The sequence below is a fragment of the Rhipicephalus microplus genome, chromosome 5 (assembly GCF_043290135.1).
Source record: "Rhipicephalus microplus isolate Deutch F79 chromosome 5, USDA_Rmic, whole genome shotgun sequence".
Classification (NCBI taxonomy): Eukaryota; Metazoa; Arthropoda; class Arachnida; order Ixodida; family Ixodidae; genus Rhipicephalus; species Rhipicephalus microplus.
Genome location: NC_134704.1, coordinates 11320486 through 11342261, shown reverse-complemented (window position 1 = coordinate 11342261; position 21776 = coordinate 11320486). Strand labels below are relative to the sequence as shown.

Genomic DNA, 21776 nt, shown 5'->3' with positions numbered 1-21776 from the left:
TACCCCATATATTAACTTAATAGAAAGGGGGCCGTTGCGATGAACCTCTCCTCCCTTCCACCACTTCACCCCAGAAGAGGAACTCTGTATTGCTATCTCCAATAATGCAGTAAAATTGCAATGATGTATTTCTACTGGCATAATTTTGATCACAACAAAACCATCGCTCCCCTTTATTACCTATCCACATACATATCGACTCCTCGCGTACACACACGCGTGCTGAACACGCATACGTGCACGACAAGATAGATAATATTGCCGGGTGATTTCCGAACTTTCGCGTTTTATGTCTTGTCTGTACTCTTAGCAGCTCTTAGTCCGTAACATGATAGCAGTTTTACTTGCGCCCGCATTTTCTGTACGTATTAGCGATTGTTCACTTGAGGCTGTACGAACTCATCTAACTGAAGGGTACCGGATCACCCAAAGACAACTTTAGAAGTGAACTGCTGTGAGGGCCTCACTGCTGATTAACTGGCACAGGCTGCACAGCCTCCACTGCAGTGCACGGTTTTAGCGGGGGAATCGCCATGGCATCATGGCCTGTTTCGCCGTATCAGCAAAGAGCGCGTGCGAGCGCTTTCCGCAATCTCGGAGAAACCAAGGAAATTGCGTTAGGATACTTCGTCCGAAAGCCGCTGGTGCGTGACGCTCTCCCGCCCAACAAAACGCGCGAAAATCCAGAGCCGCGTCCGAGAGTAAACAGAACACGACGCCCAACAATTCACGTCAGAGGGACTCCCATGAATGGAAGGCCTGAATTAAAAATCAAGCATGCGGCGGAAATTCACGAACGATGTGTACTTACGTTGAAAATTCGAGAAGAACGAAAGGACAATACCAAGCTGTACTGTTGCGTATAAGTTGAAATTCATTCCAGCCTCGAGTTAGTAGCTCTAAAATACAAAGTGGCATCGCAATACATATTGCACTTTTTTTTTCTTCGTGCACTTGTAAAAAGTTATGCTCACATCATCATGCGTGTTTAATATGCTGCGCACCTTAAAAAAACAGGAATGACGAGCACTAAAAATGTAAAGCTCACAAAAAAGGACAATGAAAACACTTCACGCAGTTATATGGACTGTGCTGCATCCTACAGTAACAAAGGAAAAACTTCTTCGGGAATTCATGGGAGTTTGGTGTTCTCAACCTTTTATAACGCTGCGTGTAGGTGGCGTAAAGCATCTGGCAGTCAAAAAAGAAAAGGCTTGCATCACGTACTAGCGTATGCCCTGTGAATAGCCTGCACTGGCTATCACTCTCCCTTAGAAGCTGCTTTGTAAAAGCACTTGTATCAGCGCAAAATGCGTATACAATAGCATGGAGCTTTATCATCTAACGTAGGGGAAAAAACTTTGCAACGCATTTGCATATTTCACTCGTTTTATGTTTCTTTCTTGCAAGCAGCGAGTCACTTTGTATTCATGAATGCATAATTTCTGTTGTACACTACCCGACCTAAAGAAAATAATTTCATTTTTTCTTTGGCCGTAAAACAAACAATAATGTACGCAATCGTGCCAATATTTCTACCCCATGCAGAAAGCCCTCCTGAAGGTTGCATGGAATATTTTAACGTTGACATCAGTAAAGATGCATAGAAGTGTGCCGTCTTTCGCTGATTGACGTCTTCATCACCACTGTCATGATCTTCATCACGTTGTAATTTACCTCTTGTAAGGTATTGCAAAAATGAGCAGGGTAATCAACAAATTGCAAAAAATGAAGCATAATGCAATTCTTTTAAAAGTTATCGACATACCTTCACATTCTTGTAAATAAAAATAAAAGAAATATGAATGCACCACTGAAACGTATGATACTCAAATAGCTAACAATAGTAGGTAGTGCTTGACGTACCAAAACCGGCATATGGCTATGAAAAACGCCGTATACAGTAGTAGACTCTATAAATACGCGAACATCAAGCATTTCCGCTCCATCGAGAATACAGACGCTGTGGTGGAAATTATCCCGTGACCATTTAGGGGTGAGCAGTCGAGCGCCATAGCCACTAGACCACCATGGCGTCCGTGTGAGTCAGTGTTATAAGATTTATTAGAAATAAATTTGTCTAAAACGCCCTTCTACGAAGGTGCAGTCACCCAACTCTTTAATCATCGTGCACGAGAGGAAGTTTTTTTTTTCTTTGTGCCTTCCCCGTATGACCAAACTGGTTTCCAAAAAGAGTGAGGACAAGTACAAAGCAGATGCCCACAATACAGAGTCTTGCAACTTAGTTCCATCATAATGCGTTGACATACTAACACGATAAAGTGATCGCTGCGCATAATGGCTAAACATTTGGGTGGTTATGTTTAAACAGCTCAAAAGAGACGCAACAACAAGATACCGACGAGGACTGGCACTGCCATTGAACGTACATTTATTAGCACGATGCATTAAAAAAAAAGAAGACAAACATATTACCTGATCACAGCTCATTCGCCTGTGCGAGTAAGCTGTGATTACCGGTGACTGCGCTAGTCCTCATCAGTTCATTGACTTTGTGCGTCTTAATTCCGCGCTTTTCACATAGCTATAGAATACAGACTGCCGGTCACAAGTCATTCTTTTATGTAGGTCTTGTTTCGCTTATATGCTTAAATTTTTTAAGTGCAAGTGTAACTCTAATCTTCAGTCAATTAATTTAAATTATCTCCAGATAGTAAACGCCTAATGCTGAAACTTGCCCGGCTTAACATAAACAGCAGCGTACTGAATTGGATTGCAGCATTTTTAACCAAGCGCTATCAATACGTTTCCGTAAATGACCACGATTCACCTTAACCGAAGTCAAATCAGGAGTGCCTCAGGGCTCTGTACTGGGACCAATTTTATTCTTGGTTTACATTAATGACGTAGGCAATAACTTAAGTTCTAACGTTCGGTTATTCGCCGACGATTGCGTAATTTACAGAAAAACTAACAGCTCTGAAGATTCTAATACTTTAGAGACCGACCTGGATAATATTGTTAACTGGTGCGAGGATTGGCAAATGCTAATAAATGCCTTCAAAACAAAAGCTATGACATTTACTAGGTCTACTAACATGCACCTAAATTCCTATTCTATTAATAACACAGCTATCGAAAACGTTTTTACGCTAAAATATCTGGGTGTCTATTTGTCGTCCAACCTCACGTGGAATGAACACATTGATGCTATAATTTCCAAGGCAAGTAAAACGCTCGGTTTCATCAGACGAAATTTGTATTTAGCTAGTTAGTCAACTAATCTTCTAGCTTATACTTCATTAGTTCGATCCAAACTCGACTACGCGTCTATTATTTGGAACCCAAACCAGGCATAGTTAACAAACAGACTAGAGGCCTTGAAAAATAAAGCAGCACGTCTTATTACTAAGAACTATTCCAACACATCTAGCATAACTACCATTAAAGAATCTCTACAGCTGCCCTCCCTGGAAAAACGAAGAATACTAGCATTACTATGTCACTTCCACCGGCTCTATCATAGTGCGTCGTCATTCGCTGCATCGCATATCAAACCTGCCCATCGCATTTTTCCGCGTCTAGATCACCCTTTCAAAGTCCTCCCCTTGTTTGCCCGTACTAATCTTCTTCGTCAATCCCCGTTGTTCTTGGCCATCTTTAAATAGAATTGATTACCAGAAGATATTGTCACAATTTATAATCACGATTTGTTTGTAAGCCACTTGAAGCGATTTTTATTATCAGAACCATGAACCATGTACTATGTGCGCTTGCTTTGTATTTCTTTCCATTTATTTTTGTTTGTTTGTTTGCTTTTCTACCGTTTTTGTTACATGCCCGCTCTTGACTGTGTTTGCTCTTAAATATAAATGTACTCAACACATTGTTCTCCCCCCCCCCACCTTATGTAATGCCCTTCGGGGCCCTTGGGGTATCTGAATAAAAAAAATAGTACGAATCTGAAATGCTTAAAGGTAGGTACCAAACTTTACGGACGTCGTAAAAAAGTCATACCACAGTTTTCATCGAGGGAGGAGCGTAGGCCTCTCTCGCAACGGGACAGGAAGGCCAAGCCTCACTGCCACGTTGTGGGCCTTCTGAACGGCCTCGAGTTCTTGGAAAAGGTCGAAGCTTTTTTGCTGTGAATAAAGAGTGTGCTGTGAGTTCTCTGAATTAAACAACAAACAAATTGTTTCCTGTCTGATCGTGCCTAGTCTTGTAGATATGAAGAACGCAATAAAAAAAGCATGGATGCTTTTTTCGTGTGTGCTGCTTTAACATTAGAACAGCGTAGACAAGGCCTGTCTTCAGTTTACAGCACATTAGACTGTGTTTGTTTTTAAATACAAAATGCAGACAACAAAGTGTAAGCTTATTGTCATACCGTGTAAGCGTACCACCTTCTTTTCTGCAGACGGATTTCTCAGGAAGGCACCTGTGAAAAGTAGTAATAATTTCTGGGGTTTCACGCTCCAAACCCACGAGATAATTATGAGGCGCGGCGTAGCGGCGTCTTAAGATTGGTTTCAACCAACTAGCGTTCTTTAACATGTACCTAAATCTGGCAACAGTGGTGTTTTTGCATAACTATCAAAAAGCGAATAAATCAGCAAACGCTTGATCTTAAAGAAAAGTTCGACACATTTACCTACAACTATGTAAGAATAAAACAAATAAAAAAGCAAGCCGCTTTCTACAGACCATTGATTATTTTTTATAAGGCTTAAGCAGTGTTTCAAGAACTCTAAAACATAAGAAGTAAGATTCGATTCTTATTTTCTCTTCGGCAAGACCTGTTGCTGGCATTTGATTAGGATGCGGTGTTCTTTATCGCATGGCAAAAAAAAAGAAAAAAGAGAAAAGGGGAGGATAGCAAACAAGCTCTGCGATTGGCTGCCCTACAATGAACTAATGAGAATACAATATTCAGAGCTAGGGGGTGGGGGAGGAAAGAATGTGTCTTGTATTTATTAAAAGATAATCAACGGTTATCATTCGCCAAACACATGGTAATAATTGCGTTAAAAAAGGTCAGTCTCCTCAGTGAGGTCTTTCCTGAGCAAGAGCCCCGGTTGTTCCATATCAACAAAAATGACAATTTCATCGCTCTTGTCGCGTGAAAAAGCGAACGAGTTAAACAACAGTATTTAGCGAAGTACACAGTGGGAATTCAAAGCGTCTTGATCTCCTACTTCTCTTAAAAAGCTAAAAACGCATCATGCGTGACCGTCAGTGCCTAGAAATAGTGTTGGAAGATAATATAAAGATGTATTCATTGTAAAGTGCAGTTGAAATTGTTTTGTTAGCTATTCAAGTCCTTTGCACGAAATTAAAATGTGGTTTACTGTTATCACATTTCCCCATGCTTCACATTTGGGCTTATCTTGCTTTGTTAAAACGATGCCATGTGTGAGGTACGTCTGCGCTATGTTAAGAAGGGATAGCATGACATTTTTAAAATGTTATTAAAGAAGTAAAAGAGAAGCGAATTCACTGACGCATGTGCAATTACCACTATAGTAAAAAGCGTCCGCCCAAGCCTCTTGTTTTCAGTGTGCAGGAATGTGTCTTGACTGCTATAATTAGTTGTGGGCTGACTAGAGCCGGAGATATCTAGCAGAAAGTATTGCTAAAAAACACAATTAACGGCAGCCGATCTCACACAAACAAAAGTTTTGCGCTTGATTGCCGCATTCTGTTGGTATAAATGTACTCATAATTTAGAAGTCCGCTGTCGCGATGTCATGTTTAATCCATTACAAGTTTTAAAATATTTGCTTTGAAAAGCCCAAATCTTTTCGTGCTGCGTCCTTCAAAATAAACAATGTGCTCAAAACATCCACTTTCAATATGTAGTACTTTAAAAGTAAATGATTATTGTTTAAGTCAATCACTTTTACCAAAACAACAAACAGAAGAACCGAGATCCCAACAACGATAGGTCGTTCACAAGCATTTCTACTTTTAGTTAAAAATTAGCGTACAAATTGCAGCACATCACGTGGCACAGGAGGCTACTTTTTACGCCCAAAAAAAGTATGCAATCGTACAAAAGAAAGCGTTCGACAAGTAGCACATCTGCAAAAAGTAAGTACGTCTACGTTCTCGTTGCAGTGCCACCGACTTGGCTGCACATGCCCGGTGACCGTGCAGCTGTCGTCGGCAGCTCGCTGACCATCGACTGCGCTGCCCTGGGCCACCCGACGCCCGTGACCAAATGGACACGAAGCCAATGTAATTCTCCTCCCCTGACGAGCTGCTCTCACCGTTCTTTCTGCCTTACTTCCTTCATCCTGTCCCCGAGTCACATACCACAGTTCGAGTCTCCTCCGAGCGGCAGCGGAGAGTTAGGGCAGCGAGACCTCAACCCTCCGGGCGCACTTGTTCCAATCTTCTCGCGCCGGCCTTGCACAGCACAGCCCGGTCCGCGTTTTGTGCGACAGGCCTTTTGTGTTCTTCGAGTGTGTTGTGCCCCCCCCCCGTGCCACCCGGCTTGTTTCGTCTCTGTTTCTCACGAGTGTGTCCGGTCGTGCGTCCTCCTTACATCGCTTCTCGCTTTTGCTGCTCTTACTGCGGGCGTGTACATACTTTCTATGCCCCATTCCTGTTTATGAGCATGCGCGCCGTCTTTATGGCCTGTACTTCCTTTTGTTTCTGTCTCCCGCTTTAGGTAAGGACGTGTCAGATGTCCAGTTGGTATGCGTTTTTCTGCTTGTTTTGCTTTTTCTTACGCGCCGCCTTGTTGTTCCGGCCTGCCTCTGTAGAACTGTGCATCGTGATGGAACCTAGCGGTGACGTGCAACGGCATTAACGGGCCAGCTCAAACTTAATCGTGACTGGCATAGAACTTTCAAGGGGCCACTCGCAGCAGCTGGCGGTTCTACTACGAGGACACAGAGCCAATAAATATTCTAAAGTCTATCAGCGTTTCTTTGCTGACCGCTAAAAGACCAACACCAGCTTCTCACTTTCATAATGCAGCACGGTTTTAGTGATGGTGTACGAGTCCACTAGATTACTAATAAAGCGTGTGTTTGCCCTTGTGCCTAAATGCTGTACGAACGTATCTTACGCCAATGTATTTCGGGGATCTGTGTTTACTTCGGAAGTCGTACGGGCCAACGGCTCATACCGGAAAACCTTGCTGAGGGGGAAAGGCTTGCGTGGCGTAGCTCTGTTTCCCGGCAGTGTCGACACGCCGAAGGGGGTGGTCGGCGGCTGTAAGCCTGTTTTATGACTTCATAGATGGTCGCCGCTCCGTTGGCGCAGGAAAATGAGTGCCGTTCCTTCCAGCTGATGCACTTCGGCGGGGAGGCGTATTGTGCTTTCTCGACGGAAAGGCAGGCCTCTTATTGATCCGCGTCTCGCCCTAAACGGTTCGATCTGCAGCCTGCAAGTGCGTGCTGCGTATACGGCTGAGCAAACTGCGATCGCTGTGCTGAGCGACTTTCTGACGGCACCCGCCTAGGTTTCCACACGACAGCAGAGGAATGGTCAAGCGGCGAGAAAAGGCGATATAGTAAAGCTGGTTGGTCGATGGTCCGCCTATATTTACTTTGTTTGCCCACCCGCAGGCTGAGCGAACATTTTTCTTCGAAGGATTAGCAAGGCGTTTGATGAAAGGTTTACTGCTATTGTTTTTACTATAAACTATTTTTTGCCAAGTCACCTTAAATTTTTTTCAACAGTCTCCCAGCAAAAGATTTTCTTCCAAGTCAACGTAAAAAAAATCAATAGTCTCTCCGTTAAAGCAAGAAGAGCTAGTTTTTTTTTTCGAAAATACCTTACAACACTTTGCTTCGACGCAGGACGCTGTGTTGCAATTTTTGTTTAAAAATCAACGTCTCAATGGTAGCTTGAATATCTTTGAAGTTGAATTGAGGTAATTGTACACATAACGTTAACACAAGAAAGCATGACACAAATATCACCGCCATATTCACAAAGTCCATGATGTTGGAGGAGTTTTCTAGGAGGTGCACGGGATTCTTCTTAGCAAGACCCTTTCTGTATGAACGCTTGTTAACGAGCCCGCGCATGATGTGTATGTTGAAAGCAGCCTTGTTGGGCACGTTCCGTGGCCTGCACTGCAAAGTGTTCACCACGTCTATCGGCACGTTATCCATTTGCCCCTATATGACATACTGGCCGCTGCCATGAGTCAAATGCCTAACCCTCATGAATGACAGACGTGCAGCTATCAGACGTTCTTCAACGGGGTTAAGAGCAGGCAGGTGAGGGTGCTTAGGAGGATATCGGTACCCGTGCGTAACACATATCGTAGAAACTTGTCATGTGCTGTCATGCCTACGAAGCGAAGGTCGCGAGGATCCCCCTCATCCTGCCTGACTGTTTTTAAAGGTGATAGTCTTTCTTAGGGTACTTCAACAAAACAATTTTGGTTTGTCTGACTGTCTATTAATACATTTGTGTTCAGAAAAAGTGGGTAACGCTTTAGAGTACTAGTTACTCTACTATGGGAGAGCTTAAAGCCGTCCCGTGGCTACCGTCCACCTCTACGATAGCGGAAGCCTCGTTTAAAGTATTTCACGAGGTGCATCAATACATTTGTCTGTTTGTCCACCGTAACAATTCCCCAAAAGGCATCACACGATTCCCTATTCGGTCAACCCCATTCGCAGCACCCAGCAATATTGATCAAGGTTAGGCGTTCATACTTGTGCAACTGTCAATTAAAAAGCAATTATTGCGCATACTTGAGGCACCATATCAAAACGTCAATATTCTGTATCTGTGTCTTTATACCGGAAAAGGCATACATAAGTAATTCTAAGGACCATAGCATTTCTCACGCTGCTCTGACAATGCAACGCTATGCTCGAAAAGGCAAGTGTTTCCAACACTTTGCTAAGACGACACAGTGATGGCACCTGCCCATGGCTTTGCGTTTTACACCTTATGGTCTCCGAGACAGGCACGCACGCCTTCTATCGTTTTCGAAAATAACTGCAGATAGAGCTTGTGTCTAACGTACCTCTTCGCTGCACGGATCGAGACACTCTAACGCCGCACCTTCAAAAAACAATTCACCAGTTCTCGCGCAGAACATCAAATAAACGTTTTGTTCACCCTCTCCAGACGCAAGACTATCGTTTTTCGATGACATTTGCAGTGAAACATGCAGATACGGGGCCATTTTTTTTTTTATCTCCTCTCGGCTCGAACGGAGGCGGCGCACGTTGGCGCTGCCATACCAAACACAACTGTCACGCTATTTTTCTCTCTCTTGCATTTTTCTTTCTCTCCCCCCCTACCCACCCTCCGTGTGGCATTGTTAAGGTAACCTTTAGAGAGATTTGATTGATATGTGGAATTTAACGGCCCCAAACTACCATATGATTGTGAGAGACGCCGTAGTTGAAAGCACCGGAAATTTCGACCTCCTGGGGTTCTTTAACGTGCACCCCAATCTGAGCACACGGGCCTACAAAATTTCCGCCTCCATCGGAAACGCAGCCGCCGCAGCCGGGATTTGATCCCGCGACCTGCGGGTCAGAAGCCGAGTGCCTTAGCCACTAGACCACAACGGTTGGGCGTGACCTCCAGAGAGAGAGACAGTCACGATGCCACACCTCTCTTCCTTTCCTTTTCTTTTAAAGGCACTTCAAAGAGGCGAGTGCGCGGGCCATCGAAAACTGACGCCTTGGGGGGCGACGTGCCATCCATTGTTCTAGCATTGTTGGAATCGCCGGAGAGGGGACCTTGAGCGGCGACCGCAGAAGTGTACACACACGTCGGCAGCCGCCGTATGACAAGCCGCGAGCAAAAGGAGCAAGCCCATAAATTTATATTTGTTATTGCTGAGAGATACATTAATTTGTAGCATCTATAGGTTTATTTTAAACAATATTTTCATACACCATTATGTAGGATATGTAAACACAGGTGCTTAATACTCGATCAATATGACGAAAACTCAAAGGTGCCGAACGAATTGACCATTCGAATAAATATGCACCTATTATGCAGCTGTGCACGATTTATCGTTGAAACACGCAGTAAAACGACACTCAAGTTTCGCACCACAACTTCCTGTGTTGTAACAGTCTACATAAAAGCATACTCATCTTGCTTCCAGATCCATCCGAAACGGTACTTGGACACAAAGACGATCACACAAGGGTGCTCGCCAATGGCAGTCTGGTCATCACGGGCGTCACATCGTCCGACTCTGGTCTGTACCGTTGTGATGTCGAGAATGGTGTCGGCACGCTGATAACCAAGACCATCAATCTCACAGTAAGTGGTAAGTTTGCTCCCACCCCCACTTGGAACCAATCACTCCTGTCGCGAGAGAAAGAAACGCGCGCACGGAGAGAAGTTGACCCTTTCGCTCGGGTGACACGTGTCAGGGCACCGTGGTCCAGCGAAACTCATTAGCGCCAGCAGCAGAACGGACCTGTTTTATTCTCGCTAAGCTTTCATTTTAGTTTCATCCTTGCTTCTCTTTCTCCGCGCTCACTAGGGTTACGAGGCCGACTAAATATAACGATATTAAGTACCGTATTTACTTGGACGTAACACCACATACGTTTCCATATCTTTTCCTACTTAAAGTTGACACTCGAGTTACAAGTGAATACCGAAATAACTGTTTTTTTTTCTGAATGCAATGAAAAGTCACCCCTCGAGTCACATTCGAGGAAATGCTGTATGGCCGGGGTTCACCGTATTGCTAGCAGTGCACATATTTATTGAGCTTCCTTCCAAGTCCTTTTTTTAATTCTGCCCAACTGCCTTCGCTAATACGACGGACATTGTTGTTGGCAGACACCTAATATTAGCATGTTCGGGCCTAAGTACTCTGTCATAACTCATGGTTTTGGGTTTCACGAAGTCCAGATCCTCAGTACTTTGCTAACAATATGCAATTTCGCTTGTACCCGGTGGGGTTGCCTAAGCGGATGTGGTTTTACACTGCTGAGCTCAAAGACGCCTGTTTGATTACATGGACCATAGCTGCTATGTAATTTTGGGGGTGTGGCGTGCGAAAACATGTGCTTATTAAGTTTAGATGCACGTTAAAAATGCTCAGTTGGTCAAAAATATTTCTGCGTCTTTCAGTTCGTTGTTGCTCATAATCATATAGTGTTTGACACCTCAATACTTTAAAACTTTATTTTTTTAATGTTCTTCAATTGAGATGTCGGGCATAATGATCGTAAAGGTGGCCGACTAACACAAAGCAGTGATTAAGAGTTAAAGTCATTGTTAAAGCTTAAGAGTAAATAGTTCAAGCTTGCGCGTGCATGCCTCGCATACAACAATTACCAAGGTACGTGGGACCTGCCGAATTCTTGTAATAATAAGCACAAGTTTGCTTAAACGACCTGTATGTGTGCATACTTCTTTTTTTGAAGGAGTGCTTTAATATAGCGTGTGGCACAGCATGCTGTATCAAAAATTCTAGAAAATGGAAATCTCGTGGAAAACCCTGAAGTTCAAACGAAATGGGCGGAGAGGGTTCTTCCGAGTGCACAGAAAAAAGCGGTCTGGTGGCAGCTGAAACAATAGAAGCCTGTTGGTTAGGACATTCCTAGTAGCGATCATTCCGTAAGTAGATGGCATACTAGACAGAACAACCGATCTTGCAATATCCATACAATTATTATCCCGTCACACTCTGGCATCAGCAAGCTCATAAATCACGAATGTGTAATCGGCATCACCATCATCCTTTTTGTAGTCTCTCGAAGATAGACTAAAAATTATCGAGTAAAACGGGTGTCTTTTTGCCCCAAAACAATGATGATCATCCGGCTTGCTAGCGCTTCCTCTCTTCAATAGTCGGCACTGGCCACTTCCATATCAATATTGTCATGTCGCGCTGTTAACGCACATATTAATCTTTAGCTAAAACTGCCGGGTGCATGGTGATAATGCAAGAGAAGGAACGCAGGATAGATTACGATTATCGTCGAGGGACAAAAATACGCTATTTTTAAACCCTTTTTGTGTAAGCTACACTCTAAAAAAAGAGCAAGTAAAAAGGTTGTCTTTTTGTCCCAAAACAATAATCGTCATCTATATTGCGTTCCATCCTTGCGCTATCGCCCCGCGCCCGGTACATTCCGGTCACGATCGACATGCCCATTATTAGGGTTACCTTGCATTCTCGATAGGAAAGTGGCCAGCGCTGAGTTTTCAAGAAAGGAAGTGCACGCAAGCATGATGACTATTATTGTTGTGGAACAAAAAGACACCCTTTTTACTCGATATTTTTTAGAGTGTAGTCTAAATAGGAGCAAAAATCGTTTTGAGGCCCCAAAAAACTGTGTTAAGCTAAAGCTAGAGCGTATTCTTGGCTAAATAGGAACACGTTGTTTAGGACTTATCCCATGCTCAAGTTCTTTGGTGTGTTTACAGCCATACTATTTCACCATATCACGAAAATTCAGTGATGTTACCATAAATGAGTGTATAAGAATCATATTGGAAACGTATATCATATGTGTGATGACAAGTTTCTATTCGCATATAAAAGTTCTGTGCTGATATAGCCACGCGAACTGCAAAAGCGTCACATGTTTTTGGCTGAGACGGCATTTGTGGAACGCAGTGCCACCATTAATACGAAGCCTACACGACACCATAAAGGTGCGCTTGGGTAACATCGTAACGCTGCACTGTGGAGCATCCGGAGAGGAGCCACTACAAATAGCATGGGTCAAAGACGACAAGTCAATCGAGAAGTCTCTCAAGGAACGGTGAGATTATTATTATTATTATTATTATTATTATTATTATTATTATTATTATTATTATTATTATTATTATTATTATTATTATTATTATTATTATTATTATTATTATTATTATTATTATTATTATTATTATTATTATTATTATTATTATTATTCAACTAAGGTACTTGTCAGAAAGTCATTCAACACCAAAACATAGAAAATACGCCGATCTAACCTAAAGCATCTCTATGGCTTCTTCAAAACACCCATGCTATGTTCTCAATTTAGAAAAACGGCATTGAGGAGTCATTTTGTAAGCGATAGCACTTCGACAAGCGAGAGCAAAATACCTAAATGAATAAACAAATTTTGTCAGGGTGTTTTCCGTCTACACTTCTACACTCAAGTTATATTTGTCATCAAACGAAACCCTTTAAAGTACAGAGGGGCCCCAATAAATGAAGTGAGGTTTTAATTAGATAGCTAACTTACATTACAAACTTCCTACATTTCTACAATATTCATGTTCATTTTAAATGGTTTGCGATGAGTTCAACCACCGCGATGAAATTATTTGTTACGGAAACAGTAACATGACTTTAGATGTTATTTGAGAGGTATTATACATAAATGCGGTGCTAAGGTTTATTCTCCGGTTTGTAAAATCGTGAGACAAAAACAGTGCGCTGCCAACCATGAACGTGCCATCTTGCGTCGCGTCTTAGGTATGACGTCATTGACCGTTCCTTCCCGGGAGGCATCGCTTCTGACCTGCTCATTCACAAGAGTGCGCTGGCCGACACCGGAGAATTTGCGTGTCACGTCACGAACAGGTTCGGCACCGCCACGGCCACACGATCGCTTTTCGTTCTCGGTAAGTAGGGCCATTACGCTTCGTCCCACCGCATTCCTTAACGTTCGCCTTACGCGCTCCTTTTTCTCCCCATGCACGCCGTGTTCACCGTCTTTACGGTGTTGGGGGGCAACCCAACACCGGCAAATTGTTATAACCCTGAGGCCCTTCCGTCGTAACGACTTGCGTCGTGGTAGCGGCTCGCATGCACGCGTAATTTCGTGCCTTCACGCCACGCGATCCCTCGAGAGCTCTCTCGAAGCGCCCAGAGAGAACCTTCGCGTTAATCTTTGACGGCGAAGCGTTAGGCAAACGTCTTCTAATTATTAATGGTCCGCCATCACTCCGGGACGCTGCTGTTAATCTCTGACCCACGAGAAAGCAAGGATTTCTACAAGGGCTGGTGAAGAAATTCCTAACGATAAAGTACCGCATGCGGTAGAATGTGATAGCGCTTCTACGTAGCTTATAAGGTCATCTACTGTCTCGTGAATGCGACTTCATAACTTTGCCGACACTCTTTTGCATAAACATATTCTCAGCCACTATTGAGCATTTTTTTTTTTGCTGCATGCAGAAGCAGCACGGTTTCCGGCATTTATACAGCGCATGTTATAAGCTATGTTATGGGGAGGAATGGCGAAGAATATATATATATATATATATATATATATATATATATATATATATATATATATATATATATATTATCGTTAAATGTTAATGAGATTCCCAACTGATAATGTAATGGACTGTTTATGCACATGCACAACACTGTTCACAAACTATTTCAGCGGAAACAAATATGACAATAGACGCACTGGACTGATTTTAAATGAGCGATGACTTGATCCAGATAAAATGTCACCACTAAAAGTACCACTAAAAAGAAGTAGTTGCCCACTGTTTGGCAGAAAAAGAAATATAATGTAATTCTGATTATATACATTGACTGAAAAAGTAACTGCCGCCACACTTTGCAATCCGATAATCAATATTGAATCTTTGAGAACATTAGACGTTTTCAAAAGGCAGCTAAAAAAGCAACCATGAAGGCATTCACGAGACAATGCTTAAGTGCTTCCTGAATGCGCCTTCCTATCAATGCCCATTCTATCCCTCCACGTATTAGTAGGCACGGCAAGGGGCTTTCTAAGTGGCACAGCGACTCATGTCACCCGCATTTCCTTCCAACGATAATAGAATAAGGCATCTTTTCTGCTCGAAAACAGAGCTCCCATCGCCTCCCATCGGGGTCAAAGTGGACGACATTGGCAAGAGGTCAGCGAGGGTCTCCTGGAAGAAGCCATTCGCCGAGGTCACCCACTTCCTCCTGCGATACTGGAGGGAGAACGGTAAGCAACCCTAAAACATAGCAGTGCTGTGGAAGGCACAGACATATGCAACAAAGTCTGTAAGACTGCGCATTTCGACAGTGAGCCCAAACTATAATGCTATCTTGGGTGCGTAGTTAATTTTGGAATTCCGAGGGTGAAGGAACGAGACATGGAGGAGAATACGAATACACGACCACTTGTGCAGTCGTGGTCCTCTCTTTCCTGCGTTTCGCACTCGGATCTATTTCAGGGCGAAAGGTAGACCACTGTCTCCACTATTGGGCCTCTGCATTTCTACTCACATTAAATTGCTAAATAAATAAAGAGCGAGAATTTTCATAAAACTAACGCACTTGTAGATACAAAAAAAAATGCGCAAACCGGACAGGCAGTTATCAGAGATTGCCTAGAGGCGATTAAGTATGCGTTGTCCACAGGTCGCCGAGACCGTTCCGTTCGAACTTGCTTGCTTTGTAGAGGTTATGCGTATACAAACTCGGCTACACATTTTCTATGATAATTGCAGCCGAAAAAAAAGGTTAACAGAAAACAAAAAGAACAAGTAATAAAAAATGCCAATGGCAAAAAGCGGTAAATCGCTCTAACAGTTTCGTCTATTTTCGGAGCCAGTAGTAGCAGCATTTAAAGGGTATTGTTATTTTTTTTATCATAGGGCATAACTTATAACGCTTCTATATCACAGCAACTTGGCCTTTTCCAACGTCAAAGAAGCTCCGAAGAGGCGCAGAGAGCGTGCCCAGATGTCGCGGGCCTTCGACCCCCCTCGCGTATATCGCTTTCTCCGATGTCAGGAGCAGGACACACATTTTCGGGGGCCCCTAACGGCCTTGGAAATCGTCGTCGAATCGCTGGTGTCATTACACGACAGAGATGCCGTGATGTAGCTTCAAAAAGTAAGCACGCACATGCAATCACCGCCCCATCTCCTTTGCTTTAAATGACCGGCGTTTTTCTTTTTCTGTTCAGGCCTCTTGCTTTCTGTGGTGATCTTCCAGACGTACGACGCGATAAGGCCTTTCGTGCTTTCTCGGCAGCTCACACGTCTCTATTGGTGTGCTTGGGGCACTAACTACTTGATTCGCTGAGGCTCATTGTATTCTCAGAGAACGCAGAAAAAGAACGGAAGAGACAATAACGGATACTACTTAATCATGATGAAAACAAAAAATAATAATGAACACTTACGAAGTAGCCTGGTTGTGTGGAAGGAGAAAACGCTGTAAAGGAAATGATGAAGGAATGAAAAAAATCACAGCATATCCACGAAGTGAATGATGATCAGTGGGGCGAAGCGTCCGTCGGTCCATCCGTGTTTACGTCCGCCCCTGCGTTCTTGCTTCCGTCCGTCCGTCTACGCGACCGTGCGTGCTTCCATCCGTGTGTGCGTGCGTTCGTCTGTTTGTCCGTCCATCTAGCGAACACCCAAAGTACCGCCATCTCGCCATCATATGTTCATTCTATACAAATACCGTCATCCAGTGAACATTCCAAGGGCTAAGCGAGAGGTGGCTACCTAGTACAGCTACTACATACATTGGGGACGCAAGGCCCACGGCTTAAGGAGCTTCGCCCCTAACACAATCAAGTATAATGATCACATTAGCAAAACAGTGAGGATGAGCTTCGGCTCGGGCCCCATACAGCAGCATTTTACGAAGCTTGTACAGTTCCGTAGCCACTTAATTATGGCAATCGTCAAGAACAATGCTCACAAATATCCATGATTAGACAGACAGACAGACGGACAGACGGACGGACGGACGGACGGACGGACAGATAGATTAGATAGATAGATAGATAGATAGATAGATAGATAGATAGATAGATAGATAGATAGATAGATAGATAGATAGATAGATAGATAGATAGATAGATAGATAGATAGATAGATAGATAGATAGATAGATAGATAGATAGATAGATAGATAGATAGATAGATAGATAGATAGATAGATAGATAGATAGATAGATAGATAGATAGATAGATAGATAGATAGATAGATAGATAGATAGATAGATAGATAGATAGATAGATAGATAGATAGATAGATAGATAGATAGATAGATAGATAGATAGATAGATAGATAGATAGATAGATAGATAGATAGATAGATAGATAGATAGATAGATAGATAGATAGATAGATAGATAGATAATACGCAAACAAATGGGAGAAATCATCTGGTTCTGCGACAAATGCATGTATTTATTATGAAGGTGTTAAATACCACACAAACAAAAAACTGCAGTTTTTTTTTGTAAATTGTTCACTGTCGATATCTTGCAAATGTGAAAATTGCGAATTTAAGCGCATATGTGCCGACAAGTTTTGTATGACGATAAATGCAAATTATCGGGTCACACGTTCATGCTAATTCAGTCTTGTTACCAAGCAGGGAGTAGCAAATTATATTGGTCTCAGCGCCGCGTTTTATTCCGTTTTTTTTTTACGTGGCAATTCGCGGGAATTCTGTTAAGTTCTTTTTCAGAAAGTAAACATGGCGCCGAAACTAATCGAGTGCACATGATGGCAACTTCTCTGTTCCGTCTGTATTTTCTTGCATGTCATTCCTTGTGGCATCTTTCTCTTTCCACCCACAAGCTCGTCTTTGTCGTACAAGAGGCCCGAATCACATTCTGCGCACGTTTAACCTTCGTGCCGCCTGGCCTTTCCTTCTTTTCTCACCCTGTCCACACCCTCGGTATTTATTCATTTCTCCCTCCTTCCAGAAGCGTATAGGATCAATCATCCACAAGACCCTGTCACACGAACAACAAACTTTTTTTGTGTGTGCTCTCGCTTCTTGCATCTCTTTTCTGGGCGAAGTTTTCTTCCTCCCGAACTCTGTGAGCCCATACCGCAACAATACTGTACACTGTAGCGGAAGCTACACTGGCCACAGCAAACCTATGTACCAAGGTACAGGTGTTAAAATTGCACATGATTCGCAACCCTAAGTACCTTTATTCGTGATGACAGGCAACAATCGACTTTCGGACGAACACGACATAACAATTCACAATAATCAACCAGTTTGTGGGTATATGGCACTCTATTAACTGACAATAGCAGCAGGCTTTACAGCGCTGCACAGTTCTATCAAAGCAGGCGTGCATTCGTTGACCGTGCGGTGTCCACAAAAGCAGTAGCAAGAGCAGTGTACCGGCGACAGTAAACGAATCAATTTCCCGTCTCGCGGCGTTGACAGGGCGCGGCCGGAAGCTGTCCAGCGCTACGGTTGCCGGTACGGAGACGTCCGCGTACCTCCAGGACCTGCAGCCGGGCACCGAGTACTCGGGACACATCGTGTCGCAGAACGACGTCGGGCTAAGCGGACCCTCTGTGGCCATGCACTTCGTCACCAGCGAAGAAGGTGCGTCCACACCCATACACAAACGATTCTCTGTTTGGTCGTGTTTCGGGCAGTGCAACCCCAATTTCTTGCCACCGGCCATGGCAGCTACCACAACCGACCACGCCGTACCTCAGAACAAAAGTTTCTTGTCGAGCGCTTTCTTCGTGGCGTGTGGCACGAAGGTGGTTCTTGCTGCACGTAAGTTTGGATAAATTGCGCATTCATTTGCACATACGGAAACGTGTAAATGTTCTTATTGTTCTGGTCAGGAGAAAGAAAACTGGTGTTGTACGCATGACGACGTTATTGTTTTCTTTTGTTTGTTTAAATGCTGACTATAATTTTTCTGTATATGACCTCGCTTAGAAAGTTATATTGAGACGTATGCGATTTTCGTTATTTTATATTTGTACACATGCAAATCATTAGCGCATTAGGCATGAATTTAAAGACGCTGGAGGTATGTTTTTTTATGGTTTTTTTATATTTTCATACTGTTAGCATAAATGCCAACACAGGAGTTGCTCAACTGCGCACAAAACAGCAGTTTTAAAAATCAATTCAAAGCAGGAAGAGAACCTCGCAACTTGACACAGTGCAAAAAAAATGAAGATTAGAAAAATATTGCAACATTTATTGCACACATTGCAGCCAACTCAGCAAAACATAGGTTAGCAAGTGAGTACATTCAATTCAACAATGCACTTTCGAAATCTTTAAATTTGTTTCACAGTACTGCGTCGTTCCGTAGCTTATTCAATGTGTCACAGTGGATACGATGAAGAAATTTATGAACGATTTGGTGTTGTGTCTCAAATGTTTAATATGTTTGTTGTGCTTTATACGCGAATGGGATAGATCTAGAGTGAGAACGTTTGTTACCTCTATTTTGTAAAAGCCATAAAATATCTGAAAAAAGAATTTGATGCTGTTGATGTTCATTCATTCATGCAATGTCAGAGTATGAACCTTTGTTCTTTGGCTTGTTACCGACTCCGTTCTATGGCAGGAATTTAAAATAAACCTTAACCGCCACGATTCTAGAAGGTCCCTTCACTCAAAGCTTCACCTTGACTTGAAAAAGTCGATGGGAGCGCCGTCTTTTGGCATACTAAGTCACTACATATCGGCTATATTCTGCAGCGTTTCTTGAGAAGCGCAGCGTCAATTTCAGTCGAGCAGCGGTGTTGTGCTCAACTCAGTCAAGTGAAAGACGAAATTCGAGTCGAAGAGCGTTTGTGAACACGGAGGTGAGGCTCTATTTTGAACCCATTCACATGTATCGCTGTTATTTAGCGCATATGACTTCTACATCAGGCTTGCATATTCCAGCAACAGCAGTATTGCGCTTTTATGTGCTGGAAGGTTTACTTATTTGATATGCTACGCTGCTCTTTCGGCATCAACCTTGATTAAAGGAAAATGGGAACAACAGAGACGGACCAGGAAAAAATTCATAGAATATACGAAGTTATTTAAACCATGAAAACACTTTAAATCAATGAAAGTGCCTAAGTAAAACGTCCCTATTTAACAAGGTTTCACACATTTGTTGTGCAAGAACGACAACAAACAGGTGTTGTGAAGTGAAGACCTATGCAGGTTTGATCTGTTAGCTTGTACAGAGGGAAAAAAAAAACTTGCGGATAACTAGATTGAGAAATAAGTTCAAAGCTAAGTACACATTGAGAAACAGAATTGAGAAAGAAAAGTCAGGGATGTTCCCCAGGTATCATCTAACACACTGGCATGCCCTATGAGACGAAAAAAAAAGTAAATGGTTAGCACTCGAAGTACATGCGCACGCAACAGCGTTCATAAAGCTGGTCGCATAGCTCAGTAGTGTTTTGTTGTTGTTGTTTCCCTGTGCAAATGGCTCGTACCCAAAGAAGGGGATTGGCCGATTATAAGGTGAATTTGCCCTAAACTTTCAGCATTGCGTCATTCCTACAATTTTTTTGTAAATTAATTTTGATTTGAAATACCGATATCAAGTTTGCAGAAAAAAAAAGAAAAATAGTGAGACAGCAATTTAGCAAGAAAATCGTTTAGTCGCAGTGATGTATTCTTGAACGGCGAATAAAACATCCCTGTGGCTGAAACCCAGTGTAGAGGCTCCAAATGAAAGAAGATCAGGTTGTGATAGTTATTAGCTACACCAGGTATTTTGTCGTTTTCTCCGTCGATAATCTGGTTCTGTGCATGGCCCTAACATATTTAGTCAAGAAATATTATAATCTATCATACGATTGGCTAATGTAGCCTCTCAGAAACGGCCTAAGAGCTTGCGTTAATAAAAGCTGATTTTTTTTTTATGACGTACGCTCTAGTGTTCATCAAGCCATAAGGGGTGGCCTCTGTCGATTTGAAGAGCGAAATCAATAAAACTCTTGTGATAGTTTTTATTTTACTTTATTTTTCTGTGCTCCAATGACGCATGTAGTTGTGGTCCAAGATCTGGGCGCGGGAGTATTGCTCTAAGCGGCATATCTGCCTATATCAGGGCAGATATGTCGCTTAGAGCAATACTCCCAGAAAGGAAGGAAAATAAGAAGGAAAAATGGCTGGGAGGTTGACCAGCCTATAGGCAGCAGGTTTGCTACCCTACCCATGGGAGGGGAATGGGGGAGATGAAAGGTAGAGAGGAGAGAGATAAACACAGCACATTCGGCAGAACACGCGCGCACACTCAGCCTTATTTCAGTCTTGTCTTTCGCGGTGTGTGACATTTCTGTTAGAGCCACTTGTTCAAATCTGTGTCGCGTAGGAATTTCAACATTGATTTGATTGATATGTGGGGTTTAACGTCCCAAAACCACTATATGATTATGAGTGACGCCGTAGTGGAGGGCTCCGGAAATTTAGACCACCTGGGGTTCTTTAACGTGCACCCAAATCTGTAGGAATTTCAACAGAGCTTTTGTCGCCTTCTCTTATAATGTCTTTCCTAGGACACTAGAAAGAATAGTGGCCACAGACATTTGGCTGTTGTCGATGGGTGCAATAACGGACGCCAGTGACTGTCTCTGGATTTCATACAACGGACAGTCGCGCAGGATGTGGTGTAGCGTCTCTTCGCAACGACAGGCATCGCAGAGAGCGTTGTCGGCCATTCCTATGACAAATGAATATGATTTTGTAAATACCACTTCTAGCCATATGCGATGAAGAAGGGTGGCTTCTCTTTGGTCGAGCCAGTGGGCATGCTGAGAGCCATCGAAGAGGACAGGTGGTGGTAGGGGTCTCAAGACCATCTCATCTAGCGGGTCGACGTAACAATTAGTCCACCGCAAGGGCAGGGTGAGTGAAGATTTCATAGTACGAGGAGTTTCCTTGAAGCTAACATAACTGTTTGATAGGTATTTCCCGAACCTCATTTTGGGAGGGTAATTGACGTCGGCACTTCAGGAGCGCGTCGATACTGATATACAGAATGATTAAAATGCGAACGCCTATTCTGAGTGTCTGTCAAGTGGTTGCCGCTAAAGTTAAACGTACGCCCGCAATTTAGCTGCAACCATTCTAGCCCAGATAACC

At 43.1% G+C, this 21776-nt stretch overlaps 1 protein-coding gene across 1 annotated transcript in view; it reads left to right on the top strand.

Annotated features, from left to right (window-relative positions):
• LOC119174014 (cell adhesion molecule Dscam1-like) overlaps positions 1-21776 on the top strand; it is a 53339-nt gene that overhangs the window by 19636 nt on the left and 11927 nt on the right. Inside the window, exons 3-8 of the mRNA XM_075894225.1 lie at positions 6079-6198; positions 10064-10231; positions 12545-12692; positions 13397-13545; positions 14757-14879; positions 18093-18257. Coding sequence (XP_075750340.1) covers positions 6079-6198; positions 10064-10231; positions 12545-12692; positions 13397-13545; positions 14757-14879; positions 18093-18257 — 873 coding nt within the window. The remainder of the gene's footprint in view (positions 1-6078; positions 6199-10063; positions 10232-12544; positions 12693-13396; positions 13546-14756; positions 14880-18092; positions 18258-21776) is intronic.